Source organism: Sarcophilus harrisii, chromosome 1 (genome assembly GCF_902635505.1).
Source record: "Sarcophilus harrisii chromosome 1, mSarHar1.11, whole genome shotgun sequence".
Lineage (NCBI taxonomy): Eukaryota > Metazoa > Chordata > Mammalia > Dasyuromorphia > Dasyuridae > Sarcophilus > Sarcophilus harrisii.
The window spans coordinates 118,692,118-118,718,196 of record NC_045426.1 but is presented as its reverse complement, the minus strand read 5'-3'; the positions used below and the strand labels follow the sequence as shown (position 1 = coordinate 118,718,196).

The following is a 26,079-nucleotide window of genomic DNA, read 5'->3' as shown; positions in this document are numbered from 1 at the left end:
TTGGTATAATTTTTCATTGAAATGTTGCAAACACCTAATCCTATAGGTAAAGTTAAACAATTATGTTTGATTCTTCATTGATTTATGCTTTGAAAGCATATCGAATACTCCTCAGATCCCCTTTCTAAAACAGACTATCTTCTTTGGGAGTTTAGGGTGGACTAATAATAGGGATTAGCTATAATCTGTCCTGGTCCTGCATGAAAACATTATCATTATTATTATTGTTAACAATAATGACAGCATTTAGGTTTGCAAAACACTTTACAAGTAATATCATTTTATCAATGGAACAAACTTGGGAGATAGGTATTATTATTAATCCCATATTACTTCTACAGAAACTGAGGCAGACAGGGTTAAATTACTTGCCTGTAATACAGAGGATAAGCATCAGAGCCTGTATTTGAACTTGTGAGGAAGCAGTTTGTCACATTGTCTCTCCACACCATTTAATTCATTCAATAAATATATTTTAAGTATTGACTACTGACTGGTCTGTATTAAGCAAAAAAACATATATATATATATATATATATATAAAGTGAATAATTACAAGAGAGAAAATGCTGGAACTAAGAGGATTAGGGAAGTTTTCCTTTAGGAGGTGGGGTTTAAAGGAAGCCAGGAAAGTCTGTAGTCAGAGAAGAGCAGGAAGAGCATTTCAGACATAGGGAACAACCAGAGATATTGAGGGATAGTGTGTTGTTTATAGAATAGTCAGGAGGCCAGTGTCACTAATTCAAAGAGTGCATGTTGAAGAGGAACTTGTACAAAGAGACTGGCCATTGCATATAGACTATTTTTAATTTAAATCTTGCCTCTCTCCTAGGGCTGTGTACATGCCTTTAAACAAATTAAGTGTTTAACTATTCAAAAAAGCAAATGGGGATATGATGGTAGTAGTATTTACCTTATAAGATTGTTGACAGATGAAATAACATATAAAGCATTCTATAAACTTTGCATAATTACAAATATTATTATATGAAATTTGAAAGAGGTGTATATTTGGTTTAATTTCTTATTGTCTAGATAGGTTTATGTGTGTATATGTATGTGTGCATGTATGTACTTGCGCATACACACACCCACACACACACAGGCCTCCTAATTGGCCTATCTAATGTCTGTTTTCTACTCCAGTCTATTTTCTGCATTTCTGCCAAAATGGTTTTCCTTAACATCACATCTGACCATTCCTCTATTCAGTTTTGTATCCTTTGCATCCTGGTCCCAAGCTATATTTATATATATAAATAATGTCCCTCACTGGACATTATTTCCTCTCCAGAAGTCCATGCATCTGCAAAATTGGCATACCTCTTTTGTGTGAAACTTCATGTCCCAAAGAGAAATTCCATTTAAAGTAACTACTGATAATATAAAATATTTAGGAATCTATCTGCCAAGGGAAAATCAGAAACTTTATGAACAAAATTACAGACCACTTTTCACACAAATTAAGTCTGATCTAACCAATTGGAAAAATATTAAATGCTCTTGGATAGGGCGAGCAAATATAATAAAGATGACAATATTACCTAAACTAATCTATTTATTTAGCTATACCAATCAGACTCCCAAAAACTATTTTAATGACCTAGAAAAATAACAACAAAGTTCATATGGAAAACAAAAGGTCAAGAATTTCAAGGGAATTAATGAAAAAAAATCAAATGAAGGTGGCTTAGCTGTACCAGATCTAAAATTATATTATAGAGCAGCAGTTACCAAAACTATTTGGTATTGGCTAAGGAATAGATTAGTTGATCAGTGGAATAGATTAGGTTCAAGGGATAAAACAGTCAACAAATATAGCAACCTAGTCTTTGACAAACCCAAAGATCCCAGCTTTTGGGATAAGAACTTACTGTTTGATAAAATTGCTGGGAAAATTGGAAACTAATATGGCAGAAACTAGGCATTGATCCATACTTAACGCCAGACACCAAGATAAGGTCAAAATGGGTTCATGACCTAGGCATAAAGAATGAAATTATTAATAAATTAGAGGAACATAGGATAGTTTACCTCTCAGACCTGTGGAAGGGGAAGGTCTTTATGACCAAAGCAGAACTAGAGATCATTACTGATCACAAAATAGAAAATTTCGATTATACTCAAACTGAAAAGTTTTGTACAAACAAAACTAATGCAGACAAGATTAGAAGGGAAGCAATAAACTGGGAAAATATTTTTACAGTCAAAGGTTCTGATAAAGGCCTCATTTCCAAAATATATAGAGAATTAACTCTAATTTATAAAAATCAAGCCATTCTCCAATTGAAAAATGGTCAAAGGATATGAACAGACAATTTCAGATGAAGAAATTGAAACTATTTCTAGTCATATGAAAAGATGCTCCAAGTCATTATTAATCAGAGAAATGCAAATTAAGACAACTCTAAGATACTACTACATACCTGTCGATTGGCTAAGATGACAGGAAAAATAATGATGATTGTTGAGGGGATGTGGGAAAACTGGGACATTGATGCATTGTTGGTGGAGTTGTGAACTAATCCAACCATTTTGGAGAGTAGTTTGGAACTATGCTCAAAAAGTTATCAAACTGTGCATACCCTTTGATCCAGCAGTGTTATTACTGGGATTATATCCCAAAGAGATTATAAAGAAGGGAAAGGGACCTGTATGTGCACGAATGTTTGTGGCAGCCCTTTTTGTAGTGGCTAGAAACTGGAAACTGAATGGATGTCCATCAGTTGGAGAATGGCTGAATAAATTGTGGTATATGAAAATTATGGAATATTACTGTTCTGTAAGAAATGACCAACAGGATGATTTCAGAAAGGCCTGAGAGACTTACACAACTGATGCTGAGTGAAATGAGCAGGACCAGGAGATCATTATATACTTCAACAACAATACTAGATGATGACCAGTTCTGATGGATCAGGCCATCCTCAGCAACGAGATCAATCAAATCATTTCTAATGGAGCAGTAATGAACTGAACTAGCTATACCCAGAAAAAGAACTCTGGGAGATGACTAAAACCATTACATTGAATTCCCAATCCCTATATTTATGCACACCTGCATTTTTGATTTCTTTCACAAGCTAATTGTACAATAATTCAGAGTCTGATTCTTTTTGTACAGCAAAATAATGTTTTGGTCATGTATACTTATTATGTATCTAAGTTATATTTTAATATATTTAACATCTACTGGTCATCCTGCCATCTAGGGGAGGGGGTGGGGGGGGGTAAGAGGTGAAAAATTGGAACAAGAGGTTTGGCAATTGTTAATGCTGTAAAGTTACCCATGTATATATCCTGTAAATAAAAGGCTATTAAAAAAAAAAAAAAAAGAAACTTCATGTCCCTTCACTGTATCCTTGCAATGACTATCCCCTAAGACTAGAATGATGCATTCTTTCTTTTACCTCTGTCTCACAGAATGTTCCTCCAATAGGAGGCAATTAATAAGTGATTAGCACTTGGTTGATTGGGTTATTTAATCCAGCTTTGCACTCAGTTCTGGTTTCAAATACTGCCTCAGATAATTACTAGTTATGAAACCTAACGTGAATCAATTAATTGCTCTCAGCCGCAACTGCTTCATCAGTAAAATGAGGAAAATAATGGCATTCCCTTCAAAGGGCTGATATGAAATGAAATATATAAAATGCTATGTAAAGGCTATGTAAAATTATAAGATAAAATGTTAGCTAGTAATAGTAATAGTAGCATGAATTTAAATAGCTATACTACCTTTTCCAAGAATATTTGCATTTAAGCCTTATCTCTAAATATAGAAAAAAAGGACTTCTGTTAAAAGAATTTTCAGCATCAGAAAAGCAGGTGGCACAGGTATTGTACAGTTCTGCCTACAAAAAATAATGCCAGTAAACAAATAAGTTATTCTTTTCCTTTCCATTCCTATGCCAAGGAGGAGAGTGGTATTATCTGAAGAGGAAGAAAACAGGTGTGACAGAATGGATATCTGTCTAGGAAGCAGGAGATCTGGGTTCTCAAATATTAATCAAATAGTGACCTTTGACAAATTATTTCATGACCCTGAGATTCAGTTTCCTCATCTGTAAAATGAGGATTGAATTTGATCTTTTATAAGGTCTCCATTTCTAAAATGTAATCTCCATGAGGGCAGAGATAATTTCAATTATGTATTCTAGTTCTTATCATAATGCCTAGCATACAGTAGATGCTTTTTGAATTAATGCTAATACAAGGGTATATATGATGTGGGAAAGAAGCCAGAGAAGGCACTACATTAAATGTTAGGTAAGTAAATTAGTACTGACATTAGTATTTTAAAGGGGACTTGCTTAAATAAATATCTAACTTGTTTCACAATATACTCTTTTCCATTTTCATTTCATTGAATTCAAGGAAAGACATCCTGATTATTAATACAAATTAATGATGTGCCAGATGTTAAATATTAACAAAAGCAATGATAATTACTAACACATTTATAGCATGTTACAATTTTCAAAAATTTACTTACAACCTTGTGAGGGAAACAACATAGATATTATTAGATATGTTCATAGATGAAAACACTTTGAGAAAGAAGAACAAAGAAGAAGAAAGAGGAAGAAAAAGAAGGAGGAGGAGAAGGAGCAGGAGGAGGAGTAGGAGGAAAAAGAGGAGAAAAAAGGAGGAGGAAGAGCAGGAGGAGAAAGAGAAGGAGAAAAAAAAGAGGAGCAGGAGAAAGGATGAGAAGAGGAAGAAGAAGAGGAAGAAGAGGAAGGGGAGGAAGGAGAGGAGGAGAAAGAGGAAGAAGAGGAGAAAGAAGAAGAAGGGGAGGAGGAGGAAGAGGAGGAGGAGGAAAAAAAGAAGCTGTTGCCAATGATGAAAAGGAAGGGAAGGAAATAAGGAAAAAAGAAAGGAAAGAGAAGAAGGAGATGAAATCTAAGATGAAGACAAGAAAGAAGAAGAATTAGCATTTATAGACCTAAGAGTCTCAGTGCAGCTTTAAAATTTAATGGCCAAAGACTGAATTTGGACTTTGGGGACACAACAGTATAATTCTTACAGGTGCACAAAATACTTTACTTATATTATGGTTTTGATTCTTGAGATAATCCTGAGAGAAAGGTGTTACTGTTATCCCTTTTTACAGATAAGAGAACTGAGGTAGTGAGAAGTTAATTGATTTTTCCTGGGGCTGTATAACCAGTTATGGTTATATCATTAATGCTATAACAGTGAATTTTTTAAGGCAACAAAGCTCAGAGAAATCAATTATGTATTATTACTTAACCAAAAGTCTTTCTGACCTGATGGACTATTGATTGAAGAAATTTTTCAAGTGAAAGAATGAAGTTTTTATATAGTGCTAGGTACTCTATTAAGCACATAAGTATTTGTTTATTGACTTCTTCCCTTTTTATAACCAAAAACCAAAACCAAAATTTTCAGGTTTGGTTAGAGGTGGATTATATCTTGAAGACCTAGGTTTTGGTAGTTTCTAGACCCCAGTTTCATCACATGCATTATGATGAGACTAGACTCAATCACTAAGGTCCCTTCCACCTTAGGGAACTTTCAAATCAAAATTCCTGACTTTTCATTCTGGTCCTTAAGAGAGAGTCCATATGTAGTTCCATTCCTATATCACTGCCAGGGCTTCTGATTTAGAAGTTGGATTCATGATTTCTAGAATTGTTAGAAATGAAAGAATACTTTTGTTGAAGTCAAGAGAACTGAATTGAAATCCCATTTCCAGCCTTTAATTACTTTTGGGTCATTATGAGCCTTGGCTCCATCATCTATAAATGGGAAAATAATATTCCTATTCCATCCACAATGGAATGTTTAGAGGAAAATCTTGGTCACAGTAAAACACTAAGAAAATCAGGAGTTATATTTATAGGTCAGAAGGTGCCCTGCCCCACACTGCCTCACCCATTATCTTCAGGGTGTTCCTATTGCCTTTAGCATAAAATACAGATTCCTGTGTTGGGAATTTACGTTCTCCATGGTCTTATCTACCTCATCCTCCATCTACTTTTCCAGTCATTCATCTTATTCATCATCATACACATAAAGTTTCAGCCACAGCTGTTCTCTGAACTCAATGTTCAACCTCCCCATTTTATGCTGTTCATTATGCCTAGAATACATTGCTTTTCTCCACCTCTCAGAATCCATAGCTTCCTTTGAAGGCTTAGGTACCACCTTCCCCAGGCAGCTTTTCCCAATTTCTCCAATTTATTAATGTATTTACCTACCTATCTATTTGTCTGTTGTGTGTACTATTCTACCACTGAGGTAATATAACAGACAGGGTACTGTCCTTGAAGTCAGGAATAGGTGAATTAAAATCACATTTCATATACTTAATCACAATGTGATTCTCTGACCTGGGGAAAGTCACATTAACATCTCTCAGTTTTAATTTCTTCATCTTAAAATAGAGATAACAATAGCATCTACTTCACGGAATCATAGTGAAATTTGAAAGTGGCAATTAGATAGATGTAAAGTGTTTTGCAAACCTTGAAGTGCTTTATAGGTATTATTATTACTATTATTATTAATATCTGATTAATGTCATTGAGGGCAAGGACACTTTTTTTGCCTTTATAATTCCAAAGATCTAACTCAGGTACTCTGTATATTATAGGTACTTCATAAATATTTGTTGACTAGAAATGAATTCAATAGCCCCACTTGATTTTATCTCTTCTTTTCAACAGTGGCCACCCCATACTCTCACCATAGCTATTACCCTTCCAAAGGAAGATACTATTATATCCTTAGTATATATAAAAGTGAAACAATTTAAAGCTCTGCTTCCCACTGCAACAGTAATCCAGGCTCATCATCCAATGTCTCCAGGCTTTTTTGCCATTGTTTTTGCTCACCACAGAAATATTTTTACAGCAAAAAACCATACATATTGAAAAACTGTATAATTTAGCTTAATCTTGCATGAAAAACTAACAGGACTAGGAAGGAGTTAGTGAATGTGGAAAATTGAAATAAGAAATTACATCATTCTCTCTAGCATACTACATTTAGCAGTGTATAAAGACATTCCCTGTGCCAGCAGAGAAATGGAGTCTTCATGTCCCTAACTCTCATGAGTGTAAAACCTCAGCTTTAATCAAAATTTGTACAATCCCCGGTAGAACAGTGGCATCAGGATATAGTTAGAAAATACAGTGGTTCTAGTTTTATTATTATGGGATGATAGGGATATCAAAAGTAAACCCCATTGTAACAAAAGTCCCAAAGACACCCAAATAACTTTGTTATCATAGAATTTTGTTGAAAAGAAAATTATAGCACCTCCTTTTATCCAGGTACTATTCTAAGCACTTTGCAAATGTTATCTCATTTGATCCTCAAAACATCCCTGGGGGTGGGTGGTATGATAATCCACATTTCACAGTTGAGCATACTAAGGCAAACAGAGTTTAAGTGACATGCCCAGGATCATCTGGCTAGGAAGTATCTAAGACTGAATTGGAACTCGGGTCTTCTTGATTTTCAGCCCATTGTTCTATCCATTGAAATCAGCATGCCTTCATGGAGCATCTACCATATAAAATGTATTGTAAAGAGTATTGGTGAAAGTAGGCATTCTACCTGGGAAGGAAAGGCTTATAAATAGGGGATATATTAAATAATAATTCAGATTTATATATTAGCATCTCGATACAGTAGAAATAGTAAAGAATTTCGAATCAGTACAACTGCATTGGAACCTGGCTCTAGTACTTGGTTTGCGTGACCTTGATCAAATGATGTAACTTCTCTGGGTTTAAGTTCTCTCACTTACATTTTGAGGGTCTTGCCAGATAATCTCTAAAGTACCTTTGAACTTTCAATAGATGATCCTGTGATACCATCACCCTAGTTCAGAGCAATAATAGAAGTGTTATTATAGGATGGTAGTACATGTGTACTTTACTAACTGATCCCCTCCTATAGTCTGCCCTTCTCTTCCACTTTTTACAGCTATTATAGTAATAGCTAGAGTGCTGGATTTAGAGGCAGAAAGATCTAGGATTAAATCATTTTTCTGCTCCTTATAAGGTATGTAACCACAGACAAGGCACTTAATTATTCTGATACTCAGCTAACTCATTTATAAAATGTAGATCATATCTTTGCCACAGGAGAATGGTGAGAATCAAATGAAATAATACATAGAAAATATGTTATAAGACCAGTGCATTACATAAGTATCAATAATTAATATCTCTGACCTTTCCAAGTCATCCTCTCTTTCTTCCCCACTCCCCTCATGAGATTGATACTTGTTTTCGGTAGAGAGGTAGCAAATGTAAAGGAGAACCTGTGATGATAATACTAACAATATGATTAGAGAAAATGTAAAATAATATGTAATTAAGTAATTTGCTGTGTAGTGGATGCTGGAAGGACAAATTCAAAGCTGAGATAATGCCTGTCTTCAAAAAGTTTACATTCCAAGAGGTGAAAACAACATACATAGAGGAATAGTATCTAGGGAAAAGAGTTTTGGTTTGGGAAGTGATATGGATGGCCAATTGGCAATTAGATGACAATCATTCAACCTATCAGCAGGTAGGATGGCAAGATAGTGCAGTAGATGGCTGGATTTGTTAAGCATAGAGTCATATAGGGTCTACTAGTTAGAAAGTGCTAGTTATAGTTGTCCTCACTCTTTCACCATTAAGATAATTCAGTTATATCATTTGTGTCATTCTTCATATTTTTATTAAGATAGTTTCACAACCTTGTGTTTATCTGATCCTAACAACTTCTCTAAGGAAATCTCATTAAGACTCTACATTTCATCTACATGAGGACTCAGGACTCTACATTTCATCTACAACATGTGATTTTTCAGGTCCCAATCCAACACCCAATTTGCTAAGGTTCTAGAATATTCTTTGTGCTTTTCTCCAACAAGTCTTGTGCTTATCATATCTGAAAAACCACAGTCTAAATATTACTTCCTCCCACTTTCTCCCGGCTGAAAAATGGTATCCTATCTAACTGGTGAAATGAAAAGTATCCTGCAATTGTAATTAAAGTACAATTCAAGTTACTTGAATTTGGGATCTGTTATTTATGACCATGCAAGTGAAGTTGGATAAGTAGCTTTATCTTGGTGGGACTTGGTTTTGTCATTCATAAAATTTATGTGTGTGTGTTTTGGAGGGGGAGCTTCCCTACTTCTATGACCCTTTTCTATTGGGTCTGGCTGTATATCTATTGGATTTCTTCGAATTATTATGAAGAAAACTCTTTTGAACCTTAAAGTATCACTAGATTCAATAGATGTGTTCCTGCAGAATTACATGTAAATGAAATATTTGCAAATCAAATTATATTTTCTTATTATTTTCAATAAAATATTAGTGATGTGCATATGCATATGTGTTTATGTGTAAATGTATGTGTATGTATCTTTATCCACAAGGGACACAGAACCTTTTAAACATCAAATATTCTGTAAGAAATGGTTTTCAAATAAAACATTAAAGGCAGTCTAAAGTAATAACTTTAGAAGTAGACTTAGAGTCAGGAAGACCATATCCTCTAATCCTAACTCTGATGCTTTTTATATGACCTTGGTAAATCAGTGCCTCTGAACCTCAGTTTCTTTCTCTATAAACCAAGATAACAATAATGTACTTTACAAGATTATTATGAGGATCCAATCAAATACTGTGTGTAAAGTTCTTAGAAAAACTAAAAGCATTACATAAATGTGAGTTAATTACTATAGTAGATAAAATACTGGGTTTAGAGTTATGTTCAGATCTTACCGCTAATCTGTAATGGTTATATGACCCTAGACAAGTCACTTTTTATGAGTTATCTACTCCTTCCTGCAGTAGGATGCTGCAATACTGTTTGTAGGGTTTGTTTCACACAGCCAGAAAAGTCAGATATATATTCTGGAAGATTTATAATTCTATCTACATTGGTTCACAGGATACACTCATAGCATCTATAATGATAAAAAAGCGCCTATATTTATTATGAACTTGACTATATGTTATAATTTTATTTGTTTGTTGTTTTTAATATACAAATGTTCCACATCTTAAACTTGCTTCAATTTGGTGATTTAAAATTTTAAACATTGCAGCTCATTGTAGAAGAGCTAGAAATCCAGTAATATGATTTTTAAATAACCTGTTTTTGTTTTTGATGTTAAACAGGAAATGCTAGTAGTGACCAAGGATACAATGATTACCCACAATACATTGGAGGGATTTTAGTTTGAATTTATCTTAATGAAGATTTAGATTTCATTCCTTGTGTTTAAAGGGAATATTTGAAAAATAAATATTTTTGTACAAAAAGAATCAAGTCCTAAATGGAAGTATGATCTGCATCAATGGAGGAGTCATCACACTTGAAATTTCCCACAGTGATCCAATAAAAATTACTTATACTATTGAATACTTTAAAAATTGGATCAGTCATTTGCTACTGTTTGATACATGCACATTATGATTTCCAATGACTTATCCTTGAATAAATGATTGGTGCTTTCCAAATATCGATTCTGATAAAGATGTTTAATGATAATCTTTTCACTGTAAATATCTCTGGGCATAACACGAATGCCTTTTCAAATTCCAAGTACAAGTTCATGATGGAGATTTTATAAGGATTTGCAAACATTTCAAAATGTGACAAAACTGCTTTTTAATCAGTGGAGAATGTTACTCTTCTTCTGGAGGTTTTTCCATCATGATCTCAACTTTTCATTTCATAGATCTTCTGTGGGGTTTCAACAACTCAATGATATTAACTTTTATAGCATTTTCATAGCCCAAGTCATAGAGCAATGTAGTATTTTTCCTCCCTTAAATTCAAGTTTTATTTATCTCTTTCCTACTCAATAAGATCCATGCACTTCCCGTTGTCTTTGGAATAGTCAATTCCTGTCTGGCTTTTAAAGTCCTTCACAACTTGGTCTCAATTTCCTGCCTCCAAATCTAGTATGCTAGTCTCTTCTATTATTGCCTTGAATTAGAGTGATAATACCACAGTGTCATATATTCAGAATTCAAAGGGACCTTAGAAATCATCCAGTCCAAGACCATTACTTTCCAGCTCAGGGAAACTCTCCCTGCTCTCTTCTCCATCACTGAATCTCTTACTTGCTTCAACACTTGATGCAAGCACTGCTTACTCCATGAAACCTTTCCTGAGACCACCTTTAAGTGCTTAAATATGCATGATTAAATCTTTTGGGATACTTAGAATACATCCATAGAATCAGAGGATCTAACTCAACATCAGGAAGACCTTGGAGGCCACTGAGTTCATGCTTTTCATTTTACAGATGAGGAAACTGAAGCCCAGGGAAGTTGCTGATTTACCACAGATTACATTGGTTGTAAGCAAGAGATGAGGGATTTTCACCCAGGCCATCTGTTCCCATATTGATCATTTCCCCCCATCTCTTATTATTTCCCCCAATAGAGTGTAAGGTCCTTGAGAGCAGAAACTGTTTCATTTTGTCTTTGTATTCCTGGTGTCAAAAACAGGATCTGAAGAACGTGTTCCTCTTTCCCCCAACACCCTCTACCCCCCCCCCCCCCCCCCACTATCAATAACACCACAAAGAGGACTAGCCTTGAAATGAGAATTTCTGGTTTCAAGTCCTTATCTATGAGGCAAACTGGCTATGTAACCTTGGACAAATTAATCTTACCTACCTCTTACAGATTCATGAGAAATATACTTTGTAAGCTTTAAAGTGTTATATAACAGTGAGTTTATTATTTGCTTTGTTCAATTTCTAGTAAAGTATATCATCTGGAAAGCAGTCATTCACTGTAAACACTCCTGTCCTATTTCCCTTTCTCCTGGATACCTTAAGAAGAAACTGAGTTCCATGACTTAGCAGCTGTCCAAGGTAGCATGATATTCTTGACTTATTGTATCGCTTTTAATTGAAGGTTTTTTATTGTTGTTAAGTTGTTTTCAGTCATATCCAACTTTTCATGATCCCATTTGGGGGTTTCTTGGCAAAGATACCAGAGTGATTTGCCATTTCCTTCTCCAGCTCATTTTACAGATAAGTATCTAAGGTTAGATTTGAATTTAGGAAGATAAGCTTTTTTGACACCAGGCAGATGCTTTATTCATTGTACTGTCTAGCTGCCAACTGCAGGTTTATCTCTTCCATTTTTTTTTTTTTTTTTTTTTTTTACCAACTGGCTTAGGGAATTAATTGGAAAATAGGTAATGTCTTATAATATAGCCCCAAACTATTTACCAGCAGCACTAATAATGTAAGTGACCCAATCTTGCCAATACATACTTTCTTCTTGATCACCAATTTGCTAGTACATTCCATCATGGAGCAACCCTTCTCAGAGCTGGGTTTTCAGAATAATTTAGGAAAACAGCTTCAATTTAAAATCATTTTTAATGATGGCTCCAAAAAGACATACAAAGCAATATTTGACTCCAATGAATCCTGGTGCAGTCATGCTTTCTGCAGAAATAAATGTCTTGTGGGGCAGATCTTTCCAATGATCACCTGTCTCATCAACTGGCAAAATTTGATGACGTGGTTATCAACTTTCTTCAACTGTTGTTTTCAGCATTTCAGGATAATTACAAAATGTATCCCTATCTGAATGAGAGTTTTCCTGTTGTCTTAATATTATGCAAACTATGGCTCTCTTAAAATTTTGCAAACCACTCTTTACTGGCACTAAAAGTTTCCATTTACAGAGCTTTAGGTACATTCTGTAAAAGACTTGCTAGTTTTGAAAATTAGAAAATTTCACCTTATTCACACTTGAAATTCCCAAATGTTTTGCTCTTTCCTGAATAACATTGGTATCTAATGCATTACTATGGAGGTTCTGACCCTGTATCTCTAGGGACATAAGTCCATCAACACAGGTAAACATAAGGGAAAAACTCCTTGAGAAGTTTATTTTCCCTAAAATCTTTATTTATAAATTTATGTCATTAGGGGCTATAAAAGGAACAAATCTGACTCCCTTTCAATAATTAAAATTGTTCTCTTTTCATTCACATTCTCCTTTTCTCTTTTTTACATGAAAGGCTGTAATCTTTTATTTTATTTAACATTAACATTTGCATTTGTATTGCTTTTACTTTCTTATCTTTGAGGGGAAAGGATTATGTTTGGAATCATATGGATTCCATTTTGGCTGTGTGACTATAGGCAAATCATTGAACCTCTCTGGGACAGTTTTTTCATCTATAAAATAAGAAGATTGGCATAAACAATCTCTATATTCTCTTCAGATCTAAATTCATGATAATTTTTTTTTTGTTCCTCTGGTATGTCCTCAATGTTAAATGCTATCCTGAAAATAACTGGGAAATACCATGTGAATAGAGCCACAAAGAATAATAAATAAATATAGTCTAAGCCTACTCCATTACAAAGGATTTACTTAATAGGGTTTTGTTTTTATTTTTTTGAAAATGAGTAAAAGAAAATGAATTTGTGCATTACAAATATATATTAAATGAGGGAAATGTGTTGGTTAATCTAGAGAGAATTCTGCTACATTCTTTCATTACTGATGTCATATTACAATCCTGTTGAGTATTTTTATAGAAGCAATTATTTTTCCAGTATAGGTTGAACTAAAGATACTAAGCTAAGACATACTACCAATAAAGCACTAGACCTGGAAAGTCAGAAAGACCTGAGTTCAACTACAATTCATATGCTTGCTAGCTGGGTGACCCTGGGCATGTCATTTAACTGCTGCCTGTCTCAGTTTCCTCATCTGTGAAATAGGATAATAATACCCTGAATACCCACTTTACAACAAAGCTAAAGAGTTCCAATGAGATGATGCATGCGAATTGCTTGCAAACACTAAAACGCACAATATAATTGACATTTATTATTACTATATATTTCTTGATGATAAGGCCTCACAGAACAACTTGCTTAATGTACTTTTTTGGCATTTGAATAAACAGATGGAGAACTGTCAAGTTTGAAAACACACCCACGCATGTCTTTCACCTAAGTGATGCCTAAGATGATCAAATCAGCAAGTCTTTAGAAGGAAAATAATTTTCCTTTTGGATGGGGGGGGGGTCCTTTCTCATTCTCAATCCATATATGAAATATTCAGACACTATATCACCTATTTCTTAAAACCAGCCAGGGAAAAGATGACTTGGAAGTCATAGCATTATGGATGGTGACAAACAGTAATGAAAATGCATCCAGCCTAATTTGCTGATTTGTATTTTCCTAGAGAACATGGCTTAATAGAACTTCCTTTTAAAATGCAAAGACCATGCTTTATATTGTTCTATTAGGAAACACACAAGCAACCTGTGACCTGCTTCAAGGGAAACATTGCTTCTGAGTTCTAAATCAAGTTTAATGAATTTAAGGTGACTGAAAGGGATGGGTGAACAAAGCTGTTGGCAGCAGTCCAGTCCTAGTAGGACAAATGTTTTCCTTGACTTTGTTTCTTTATGAGAAAAAAACAGTCTGCTGCCAAATTATCCCAGGAATCATGAAAAACACATATATGCCCATCTGTAGCAACATGTTCAATGCAAAATACAATAGATTTTAAGGAGGAGGTTTTTCTTGGTGAGCATTTTTTTAAACAATAAAAGATAAAAAAAAAAAAAGTTTAAAGTCATTTCACCTTCATTCCCTATTTTTTTTTACCTGAATACATGTCATGGACAGATCCTGGAGATCTTCCCATGGTACCATCTGCAACATCTTGTGGGGAAGTGGTAGATTGGAGAGGCTGAATGGTGAGACAACTATTGAAGATATCTTGATCGAGCTCCATGCTTGACCGCAACTAAGAAAAGGGGAAAGAAAAAAAAGAACAAAGATGGAAAAGAAACACTTTCTAGGAATATTTTTTTCTGAAAAGGCAGAATGACCAAGAAAGGACCAGTTAGCCCAATCAGGGAGCTGACATTTGGGAAATGGGGAAGAAATCACAATCTGATTAGCCTTTAGTATCCAGAGTCTAGTTTCTTATATGGTCCTCAGTTTCCTCATCTGTAAAATAAAGGGCCTAACCTAGATGTCCTCTGAAGTCCCTTCCAGCTATGATTATACATCCTTCCCATCTTAAAAGAATAAATGTTTCAAGTATCATTAGAAAGATAGACCCTTCTACCATTTTAAATACTGATATTACAACACTTTAAGGGATTTCTTTTTAAGTTGTGGGCTGCATAGTGACCAACGCCTCCCCCCCCGCCCCCCAAAACCCAACTCTTCAGAATTCTACCATGATTTGGGTTACAGATCTTTCTAAACTTTCCTAAGCTTGTCCTCTAATAATGGACTGATACTGAGAGCTATTCCATCTGGTTGGACCTCTGGGACTTATGTTCTGTTGGTATAGCTTTTAAGAACTCAGGGTTACCTGTAAGCAGCAATGAAGTATCTACCTTAGTAGTAAAGATCTCAGATTATATAAGCTTGCAGAAGGGAAGAGGAAAGAAAGCAGATGTTAAGTAAAAGTAGTACTGTGAATTATTTTTGGCTGGTTTGTGTGTTTTTTAATCAGTAGTAAGTTACTGTTTTGAGAGAAGTATTTTTCCAACCTCATAAAGTCTAGTGATTTATAAACATATGTCCTATGTTCAGTCCAGAAAAACAGAAATGGTACGGTGACCCTGACTGAGGGGGGAGATCATTTAGCACATGTAGCATGAACAAAATCATTCTTTTTTTGCCAAACCATTTGTACAGCTTTAGCACATGCTAGTTCATATTTGCATTTCTGACCAAATACTTCCAGAGTGAATGCTTAATACTCTTGCGGCCTTTCTAAGGTATGTTTGTTATTTGGGTGCTAACCTAAAAACACATGCTGCTTAACTAAAACTGAAAGAAGAGGAAAAAAATCAAGGCTTAGCATGAATTCTGGTAATCACTTCTAATTTATCTTTTGTACTTAAAACATGTTCTGAGGCCCATATGTTTTACCCAGAGTAGTCATCAACCCCCTATCTGCTTTCTATTACCCACCCATTCTCATGGCTTTTACTGTTATCAGTAGTAATAAAGGCTTTTCATAAAATTAGGATCACGTGTATGGAGCCAAATGCCTGCAAGTTTCCCTTAGTATTGGCCTTACAATATAGTTAAGTTTTCATAATGTGATTTCTATTAACTGCAAAGGGAGAGTTAGATTGTTTACCCACAGGATTTAGGATTTAAATAGATTGCTGCTAGAGCAGTTTGCCTATCCATAGTGGGGATCATAATTAGGGAAATCATGGAATATTTCTCTCAAAGGGTCAGATGGATCAAGGACAATGACATTTTGATACAACAGTCTATATAAAACCATGACAACTCTACTAGACTTGCTCTCCCTTCTTTCTACCACCTGATTTCTCATTTGCTCATTTTATACCCTATCATCACTTTTTTCCCCTCTCTTCTTTCTTGTTCTTATTGTTATTATTCAGTAATTTCATTAAAGTCCAACTCTTTGTAACTCTATTTGGGATTTTCTTAGCAAAGATACTAGAGTACTTTCAAATTTTTTTCTCAAGCTCATTTTATGGATGAGGAACCAGGGATAAACAGTGACTTGCTCAGAGTCACACAAGTGGTAGTTGTCTGAGACTGGTTTTGAACTTGGATCTTCCTGACTCCAGACTTGGCACTTTATTCACTGTGCCATCTAGCTGCCCATCTTTCATGTCCAGTTCTCAGTAATAAGCTATCATAAGTGATTAAAGTCCATTAAAAATTTTACTTTAATTTTTTCAATGAATTTATTTCTACCTCTTCCTGACCATTGAGAAATTTTTTTTTTAAATTATGGTATCCATATAAACCAAAATATTTCTCATTTAGTTAAATATATTTCTTTAGGAAGGGCTATGAACTAGTGCAAAGAACACTGGGTTTTAAAAAAGAGAATCTGGATAAGACCTCTAGCTCTGTTATTTGTGAGCTGTAGGAACTTCAACAAATAACTCTGCCTTCTGAGTGTCAGTTACTTCACATATAAAGTGAGAATAATTAACTAGAATAGAAAGAACACTGAAGTTATAGAACCTGAGAATACCAGTTTTTGTTGTTGTTGTTGTTGTTTTTTACTTACTTACACTTATTGCTTGGAAAAGTTCCTCAACCTTTCCATAAAATGAAGAAGTTAGACTAGTTGGCTACTTCTCCCATTATAGAAGAACTCATATTTTCATGATCACACACTAATAATCGTCTTCTTAATTAGCTCCCTAATACTTTATGTGTTAATTCTCATACTCACAACAAAACTAACACATACCAGTACTATAGATTCCCAAGAAGTCGAAACTATTTGAACAATCATACCTGCAGTTATTCTTGTCCTAATGGCTCTCCCTTCCTTAGCATTCTTTATATAATAGATGAAATCTTCAACCCGTATCTTACAGTCAAAGCCATGGGGCACCAATGGTACTGAAGTTACGAATACACTGACTACGAAGATTTGTTGTTTGACTCATACATAGTACCAACCCAAGACTTGACTCCCGGACAATTACGACTTCTAGAGGTAGACAATTGAGTAGTTCTTCCTATAGAACTTCCAATTCGAATATTAATCTCATCAGAGGATGTATTTCATGCATGAGCAGAACCTTCTCTAGGGCTAAAAGCAGATGCTATCCCAGGACGACTGAAGCTTGGTTCAATAAACTCGCCCTGGAGTTTATTTTGATCAATGTTCAGAGATTTGTGGGTCCAACCATAGTTTCATGCCTATTGTACTAGAAATGTTGACCCTAAAATATTTTGAAAACTGGTCGCATATAATGCAAACATCTTTGAGAAACCAATATAATATTTCAGTATTAGCAAATTAATATTTCCTCAAAGCTCCTTCTAGCCTCCTACTTTTAAAACCCAAGATCCAATAATTATTTTATAATTTTAATCTTTAGGGCTTCAGCAAAATGAGGAGTTTGGGTTAGTCTGACTGATCTCTTAAGGTCTTTCCAAATTCTAAAATCTTCTGTTCCTTAAAAGTCATGCTGAAGAGTAGCACTGCATAAATAGAATCCTAAAATACAGGATACATAGCAGAACAGTCAATTTGAGGTAATTTTTAAAAGTGTCTTTCTTTTAAAGAGATTAAATAAATTAATGGATGCAGGAAATCAGAGACTGACCTTCATATGATTCTGTTCAACTTTAAAGTAGGGATTACTATGTTCTGGAAATGTAGATTATTAGAAACACATTCTACTAGCATCCATCATGGGGTACAAATCCTTGAAAAATCTGGAATCCACGAGGAAGTAGGAGGTTTTCTTTTAGGAGAAAATAGGAATTTTTTTGGAGGGTAAGTAAAAAAAAATTAAATACTTCATTTACCTAATATACCTACTAGGTATGCCAGTTTAGAAACACTAAAATGCACTATGTTTGAATTCATTTGCAGACTGAAGTATCATGCTCAATATTTGAAAATATGAATGTCTGGTGAAAAAAGAAAAAAATAAGGTAGAAAACTTCTGCTTTCCATTTTTTCCACCAAAAAATTCCCAAAGAGATCATGACAAATGTTTTGTGGGCTTTTTCCAACACCCTCCCCCCTTCATTCCCTCCACACTTCTAACTCTTTTATATATACAGCTGAGAATTGTGGTTGTAGTCAATTACTCAGGTCTAAAGATGGAGAGGCAAAAAGAGATGCCTTAATTTTCTTGAAATATAGTAATAATCATATATAATTATCTACTCAAATATGGGTTATGACCACATTACCTTTGAAGGAAATAAACCAGTGCTAAGGAATGGAAAAGAATATCAGTAGTAAAACTGTCCACTTCTAAGTTAAGCTATAACTGATTTTAATCTAATTTTAGAATCATCATGTGATATAGAAAGAGCATTTTTCCAATATGGATATGGTAGTTTCAAACATAAGTGATTGCAGCTAGAAAAAATAAAGCTTGCAACCTAACATCTTTTGAAATTTGTAAACAGGATATATGTAAAATACTTGTGTGACAATGACATCCAGATTTCAATCACCTGATTCTTATTGCATTGGTATTATGATGGTAATATATATATATATACTTATACACACATTTACATATATATACATATATGTATATATATTTACCAATTCCTGTTTTGCAATCAAATTACACACTCAAGGCACTAATTTTTATTCTCAGGGTGCCTCTTCAGAACACAACAGCAGATATGGCCATTGGTGATTATTATCCCCTCTCATGGTCATGAAAATTAATATGGTTATCATCTTGTCCTTTTTGATAGAGATAAGAAGTGGAGTGGTTATTTACCACCAGTACTATCACAAATACATGTGTGTACATACATACAAAACTTGCTTCCTTCTTTTGAAAGGAGTTTGTCAGAGTTTAGTCTCTAGCAAATCCCATTATTCTCTAAATTTTTAAAAATCCAAATGAATTTCACTCATATGGTGTACTTAAATCATTGGTGAAAAGAACAAAGGAAGACAAAGGCTCTTCATTTTATCCATTTGTTTCTTTCTTCATGTAGCTAGTGACACACTGGCTAGAATTGGGCACAGTAGGCATGGAATCAGGAGACTTGAATTCAAATTTGATCTCAGATACTTACTGTGTGATCTTGAGCAAGTCATTTAATCTACGTTTGCTTTAGTTTCTTCAAATATAATTAATAACTACCTCTAACATTTGTTGAAAAAACAAATAAAATAATATTTATAAAAATTTAGGATGATGCCTGGCACATTGTGAATGCTATATAAATGATTTTCTTTTCCTTTCCTCTTCCCTGATTTTTTAAATTCTTTTTCCAAATGGCATAATGATTGTTTTCTCCAAGAGAAATTTTATGTATTTACATAGCATATAGATACATTTGTATTTATGTATGTATGTAGGACTTTTTATACTTTTCCTACTTTTGATCCCATTTTTACCTGAGAAAATTTTATACAACTCTGAGTATATAAATATATAAAATAGGTATACAAATAAAATATTTATTGGCAATAAATCATAATTTTACAATTCCCTCTTTTCATTACATGACCTCTTATTGGGTCACAATTCACAGTTTAAGAAGCTTTGGTCTATAATATGTCTTTACTGTCTCTTTCTGTTCTGGAAGAAAAAAAAATTGTTCTCTAGAATCTAAATATTCAATTTATTCCCATTCTCTTTAACATCTATCCTCTCTTATCACCATTGATTCTTTCTCTTTAGCTTGAAATATTCTCTCCATTACAAAAGAGAAAAAAAAAAGAAAAAAATATTCACCATTTGCCAGTTCCCAGAAAGAATCACCATAGCTTCCTTGTTTGAACCTATTATTTTTATTTCTATTAAGTGGACCACTTAGGCAGGGAGGTGATGCAGTAGATAAAACACCAGGTCTGGAATGAGAAAGACATGAGTTCTAATTTGGCTTCAGACATTTACTAGTTGTGTGAACCCTTCATAAGTCACTTAACATTTTTATCTCAGTTTTCTCAATTGTATAATGGAGATGATAATAGTACTTAACTCTCAGAGTTATTGTGAAAATTAGATGAGATAATATTTGTAAAGTACTTAGCATAGTTTTAGGCTCATAATAGGTACTATATAAATGATACTTACCACTACCTACCACCACCCACCATCATCATAATCATCTTAAGTCATAAACTCAAGCTTTTTCTTTTCCTTTATTAACCAACTTGTGAAAAAAAAAAGTAGTGTACACCTACTATCTCTACTCTTCATTCAACCTTTAATCTCCAGAAGACTCTTCAAGCTCTTGAATTCTGGATTCTTATTTACCATCTTACTGAAAGTGCTATCTCAAAGTTTGGCAGTTATTTTCATTTTTTTTTCAAATCTAGTGGCTTTTTGTTTAAAATAAAGGAATGGTAGACTCTTGGCAAGGATTGAATGGAGTGGACTTAAGAAGGGCCAGTAAAAACATTATCATCTGGAGACTTGCAGATTGATTCAGAGCTCTGAAAACTGAAAATAGGAGAAGAGAGAAAACTTCACATAATTCTTATATATGGCACTACAGAGAGCTGTAGATACTAAAAAGAAGGAAGGATAGCTGAATAGAGAAGTGATCTTCAAACTTCCTTGATTGCCATCTGCATCAAAAAAAATTAAGCATATACTTCATGTATGTATATTTAATTATATATGAATTATACATCAATAATACTATATTACTAATTATATATCTTATAAAACTTATAGAAAAAAGAGATAAAGTAAGAATGAAATAAAGATGAGATAACATGAGATTTATTGCCATCAGGTGCAGTACCTATCACAATCACTAGATTATCTGAGAGGCAGGGAGTAGGCATGATTGTGTGGGGGTGGGGAGGTAGAATTTTACCAACGGCACTTTCACAGCTGCTGCTGTGGGTACTGGGGAAATAATGGGATTACTATCCTTAGGCACCCACAAATGGTTAAGAAGAAGTGAAGATGAAAGCTTACATAACCAAAGGAGGGTATGCAGTGGAGGGTATGTTCTATTGTCATAGAACACCAGCCCTGAAGTCAGGATGACCTGAGTTGAAATCTGATTTCAGACATTTAGCACTTCCGATCTGTGTGACCTGGGCAAGTCACTTAAGCCCAATTGCTTCAGGAAAAAAAAAATTAAAGGATAGAGTTTATAACCGGAATTGGGCTAAATTCAAATGAGTACTTTTGCTCACTCAAAAAGGGGTGTGGATAAAGTAGTATATATTTAATAATAGATACTTATGTGAGGAACTCCAGAAAACTGAGAACAGACATAGTGGAACATATTTGGATGAGAATCAATGAAAGTTGAAACAAATTAGAGATGTATGCTTCATATAATTTGTAAAAAGGGAGGAATTAGAAATTTGGGGAAGAGATCACAAATGTGAGTTCTGGGAGATTTTTACCATGTGCGCATTTGTGATCTGTTTTCCAAATTTCTAATTCTTCCTTCTATATAAAATGTATGAAGCATACATCTCTAACAATATCATTTGTTTCAATTTCTTTTGATCCTCATAATAATTGATGTATTGAACTACATGATCCCTATATTGTACATACCTGATTAGATTTTGAAGCTCGAGATTTCAAGTATGTATAATTGAGAGCATTTTTTTAAAAAAGAAAAGCAAGAATTTAATGTATGATTTGTGATTGTTAAATGATCATTCCATGCTTTAAAAGAGAGAGGAATGATAAGCGTAGCATCTGACCAAAAGAGGAAGAATTAATTGCTAAAGAAGAAATAATAGGAACTGTAGGAGCTGGTAGATATTTCATCACTGTGTTATTGATAAAGAAGAAGAAAGCTAGACACCCTAGATATAGGAGAGCAGAGTTTTAAATGTTCAGAGAAACAACAGATAGGATTATAAATGTCTAATATTTTCTAAGGGAAATCAGCCCAAGAGTGATGGGAAATTCTTAATATCCAGAAAGGACAAAATTGTTGGTGGGCAGAAAAGATCAGAGATGCTTCAAGACATCGTAAATGGAAGGGGACATCATGGCAGTTAGATTTTTAAAAACATAACTGAAATATGGAAGCCAGAGCAAGTAACTGAAGCTGAATACAAAAGACTATTTTCGTATATTAGTGTTAAGAGCCCTAAAGCCCAGAATGAGCTGAGATTTTCAAAGAATGCTAAAAATGACAAAAAAAAAAAAAAAAAAAAAAAAAGGTATTGTTGTTTCTCAGCTATGGTGAAGACAAAAGAAAGATTTAAAACATGTTTGGTATGGCCAAACTAATGATAACACAAGGATTGTTTTCTATACCCGGAAATCTCTTCCCTTTCATGTTTGTCTCACTGCTTTCCTGGCTTTTTCAAGTTTCAACTAAAGTCCCATCTTCTTCAAGAAGGCTTTTGCAATTCTCTTTTATCATAGTGCCTTCTCTTTATAATTATCTCTAATCTATTCTATATGTCTTGTTTGCACATAATTGTTCACATATAGACCCTTGTATTAAAATGGGAGCTCCTTAAGAGCAGTTTTTTTTTTAAGGTTTTCTTTGTATCCCTAGAATTAACCCAGTCATTGGTATATAAAAATATAAAAGGCATTTAATAAATGCTCACTAACTTTTCTTTTGAGAAGGTTAAATTATTCAACTCTTCCTTTCTCAAGGAAAATGTTTATTGGAAATGAATTTTTAAAAGTGGCCAGTGGAGACCTAAGAAAAATAAAGAAGTAGACAACATCTAGCAAGTCTAAATGAGTTCAGGTCCTGAATGACCAAGTTGGCCTCTATACTTCTGTGGTGAAAGAATGTGCAGAGGTGATGACTAGGGGAGAAATGCCATAGAATAGAGAAGGGAAAAGGTCCCAATATTCTGAAAAGAAGTAACCAAAGGTAGACCTAGAAACTCTAAAACAGTGAGCTTGATTTCTATTTCTGGCAATATTCTAGAGAATACTAAGGGTTGGGTTTGCTAAGTACTTTAGAAAGGTAAGGAGTGATTAGAAACCTACATGGCTTCATGAAGAGTAATTCATTTCAGCACTAACTTCATTTCACTTTTTGACAAAATACTTGGAGTAGTGGGGTAGCTAAATAGCATAGCAGAAAGAAGGCCTGGCCTTAAGTCAGAAAAATTTGGCTTTCTGAATCCAAATTTGGTCTCAGACACTAACCACTATGTAAGTAAGTTAGTCACTTAACCCTGTTTGCCTCAATTCCCTCATCTGTAAAATGAGCTGGAGAAGAACATGACAAAACACTCCAGTATCTTTGTCAAGAAAACTCCAAATGAGGTCATGAAGAGTTGTATATGACTGAACAACAACAAGACCTAGAAGGAGAGAAAAGAGAATGCCTCAGACATAATAATCACTGATTTTTATGTAACATATTTAAATAAACAAAGCACATGCATTATTTTATTTGAGCCTCACAACAACCCTATGATTGCTAATATAAATCCCCATTTTGCAGATAAGGAAGCTGGGACTATGAGAGATTAAATCATTTACTCCTGTTTAAAGAGTTACTGCTAAGAGACAATATTTGAATCTAGGACCTTGAGATTTCAAGTCCAACATACTATGTCACACTGGATTTTGACAAAGTCTCTCAAGCTATCCTTGTATAAAGTATCCAGAAAAATGCACTAGAAGATAGTACATTTTGGTAAATTTGGAACTATCTGAATGACCATATTTAAACTGTTAACAAGATGATGTCAATCTAGGGAAAGTTCTCTTGTAGCCTGCCCTATGGATTTAGGCTTGACACTTGGTGTCTAATATTTCCTTTTTCAGTATCTTGGAAGATATGCTAAAAAAATTCCACAAAATGTTCAGATTATGTGAAGTTTGAAGGCATAGTTAGCAGGTTTGATGACAGAATTGGGATCCAGAAATATCTGGATGAGCTAGAATGACTCACTGAATCAAAATAAATGGTGTTTAATAGGGACAAATGTGATCGGATTACAAAATAAAAAAAAAATATGGGAAGGAGGAAGCAGTATGGATTAACATTTTTTTTTGTGAATAAAATTTGGAGATTTTAGTGGACTGAAAGCTCAATAATTTTTAATCTTGTTACATGGCAGCCAAAAAAAGCCAAGACTAGTCTAGGTTGCATCAACAGAAACATAGTGAATAAAAACAGATACAATGATACCACAACATTTGCTTGGATCAAGATACTCCTGAATTATTATGTTCAATTCTGGTGACTATATTTTAGGAAAGACAGCTAATCTGGAAAGTGAAGAAAATGACCAGGATACAAAAAGCTTAGAGAATATATTATATAATGATCAGTTAAATGAATTGGAAATGTTTAGTACAGAGAAGATTTAGTAATAATTCGATAGAGCTGTTTTTAAATATTTAAAGGGGTTATCATATGAAAAAAATAATTAGTGGGTGATTGAACCTAGGGAGCAAGACCAGGGAACAATGAGTGAAAGAGTAGCAGATATCAGTTTGGTGAAAGAATTAACTTTTTCCTGGCTATGTGACCCTGGGCAAGTCACTTAATCCTAATTGCCTCAGCAAAAAAACAAAAACTAAAACAAAAAACAAAAACATAACTTTTTAATAAGAGTTATTAAAAATGGAATGGCCTAGCTTAGTGGGTAATGGGTTTACAATCATTAAAGATCATGAGGAAGAGACTTGGTACCCAAACTTTGTTGTGGATTTTGTATAAAAAATTCTTGGAAATGTATAAATTAAATAAAGCCTCTAAAATACCTTTCAGCATTTGGATTCTATAATGATATAAATAGAAATGTTCTCACTGAACTTCACATCTCTATCTCTGTTCTCTTGGTTGTTATATATTCCTAATTGTCTAAAGCAGAAGTGTCATACTTGCAGCCCTTTGGGAATACTGCCCAAACCAGAGTAAAATATGATTGGGAAATGCTTAATAACATAAATGAAAATACAATAGATCATAAGTAATGTTAATGTATGATTTTCTGTCACTATGGGCTAGAAAGTTTTTATTTGAGTTGGACCCTGGTCCAACTGGATGTTCTCTAACTGGAGAACATCTCCAGTGAGTGTCTTACCATCATTTCAAGGTCAATATACCCAAACTAAAATCCTCACATCTCCCATATCTGGAATGATCTTCCTTATCCCCACAATTTCTAAAAATACCTGGCATCCTTCAAAACTCAGTTCAAGCTCTATGTTCTACATGAAATCTTTCTAAATCTCTTTAAGTATCTAATTACAGTACTTTATATTTATTTTGTATATGTATATTATTTATCTATGTAAATGTTTTTATCAAGATGGAATCAAGATGCCAAAGTGAAGACAGGAAGCTGCTCAAGCAAGCAGTTTCCCTCAAATACCACATGAAACCAAGTCTCTGAACAAAGTCTGATGGTATGAAGTCACTTTCCATTTCAAGACAGATTAGAAAAACTTCAAGAAAGGTCAATCTCACTGGGGTGAAAAAGGTATTCAGCCCAGATCATACAAACTCTGGGAAAGTGAGAGGGTCTTAATCCCAGTAAATCAGCAACTGAGACCCTCAGTCCTGACTCAGTAGAAGAGCAGATCAGTGGGGCAGCCTTCAGTCTCAGCTCAGAAAGCAAACTCTGGAAAATGAGGGTTTTCCGAAAACGGCAAACACCT

The 26,079-nt window shown here is 34.2% G+C and overlaps 1 protein-coding gene across 1 annotated transcript in view; it reads right to left on the bottom strand.

Annotated features, from left to right (window-relative positions):
- The window catches only part of GLIS3 (GLIS family zinc finger 3), a 597,159-nt gene that overhangs the window by 96,206 nt on the left and 474,874 nt on the right, over positions 1-26,079 (bottom strand). The window contains exon 7 of the mRNA XM_031962195.1: positions 14,651-14,792. Within this exon, the coding sequence (XP_031818055.1) occupies positions 14,651-14,792 (142 nt within the window). The remainder of the gene's footprint in view (positions 1-14,650; positions 14,793-26,079) is intronic.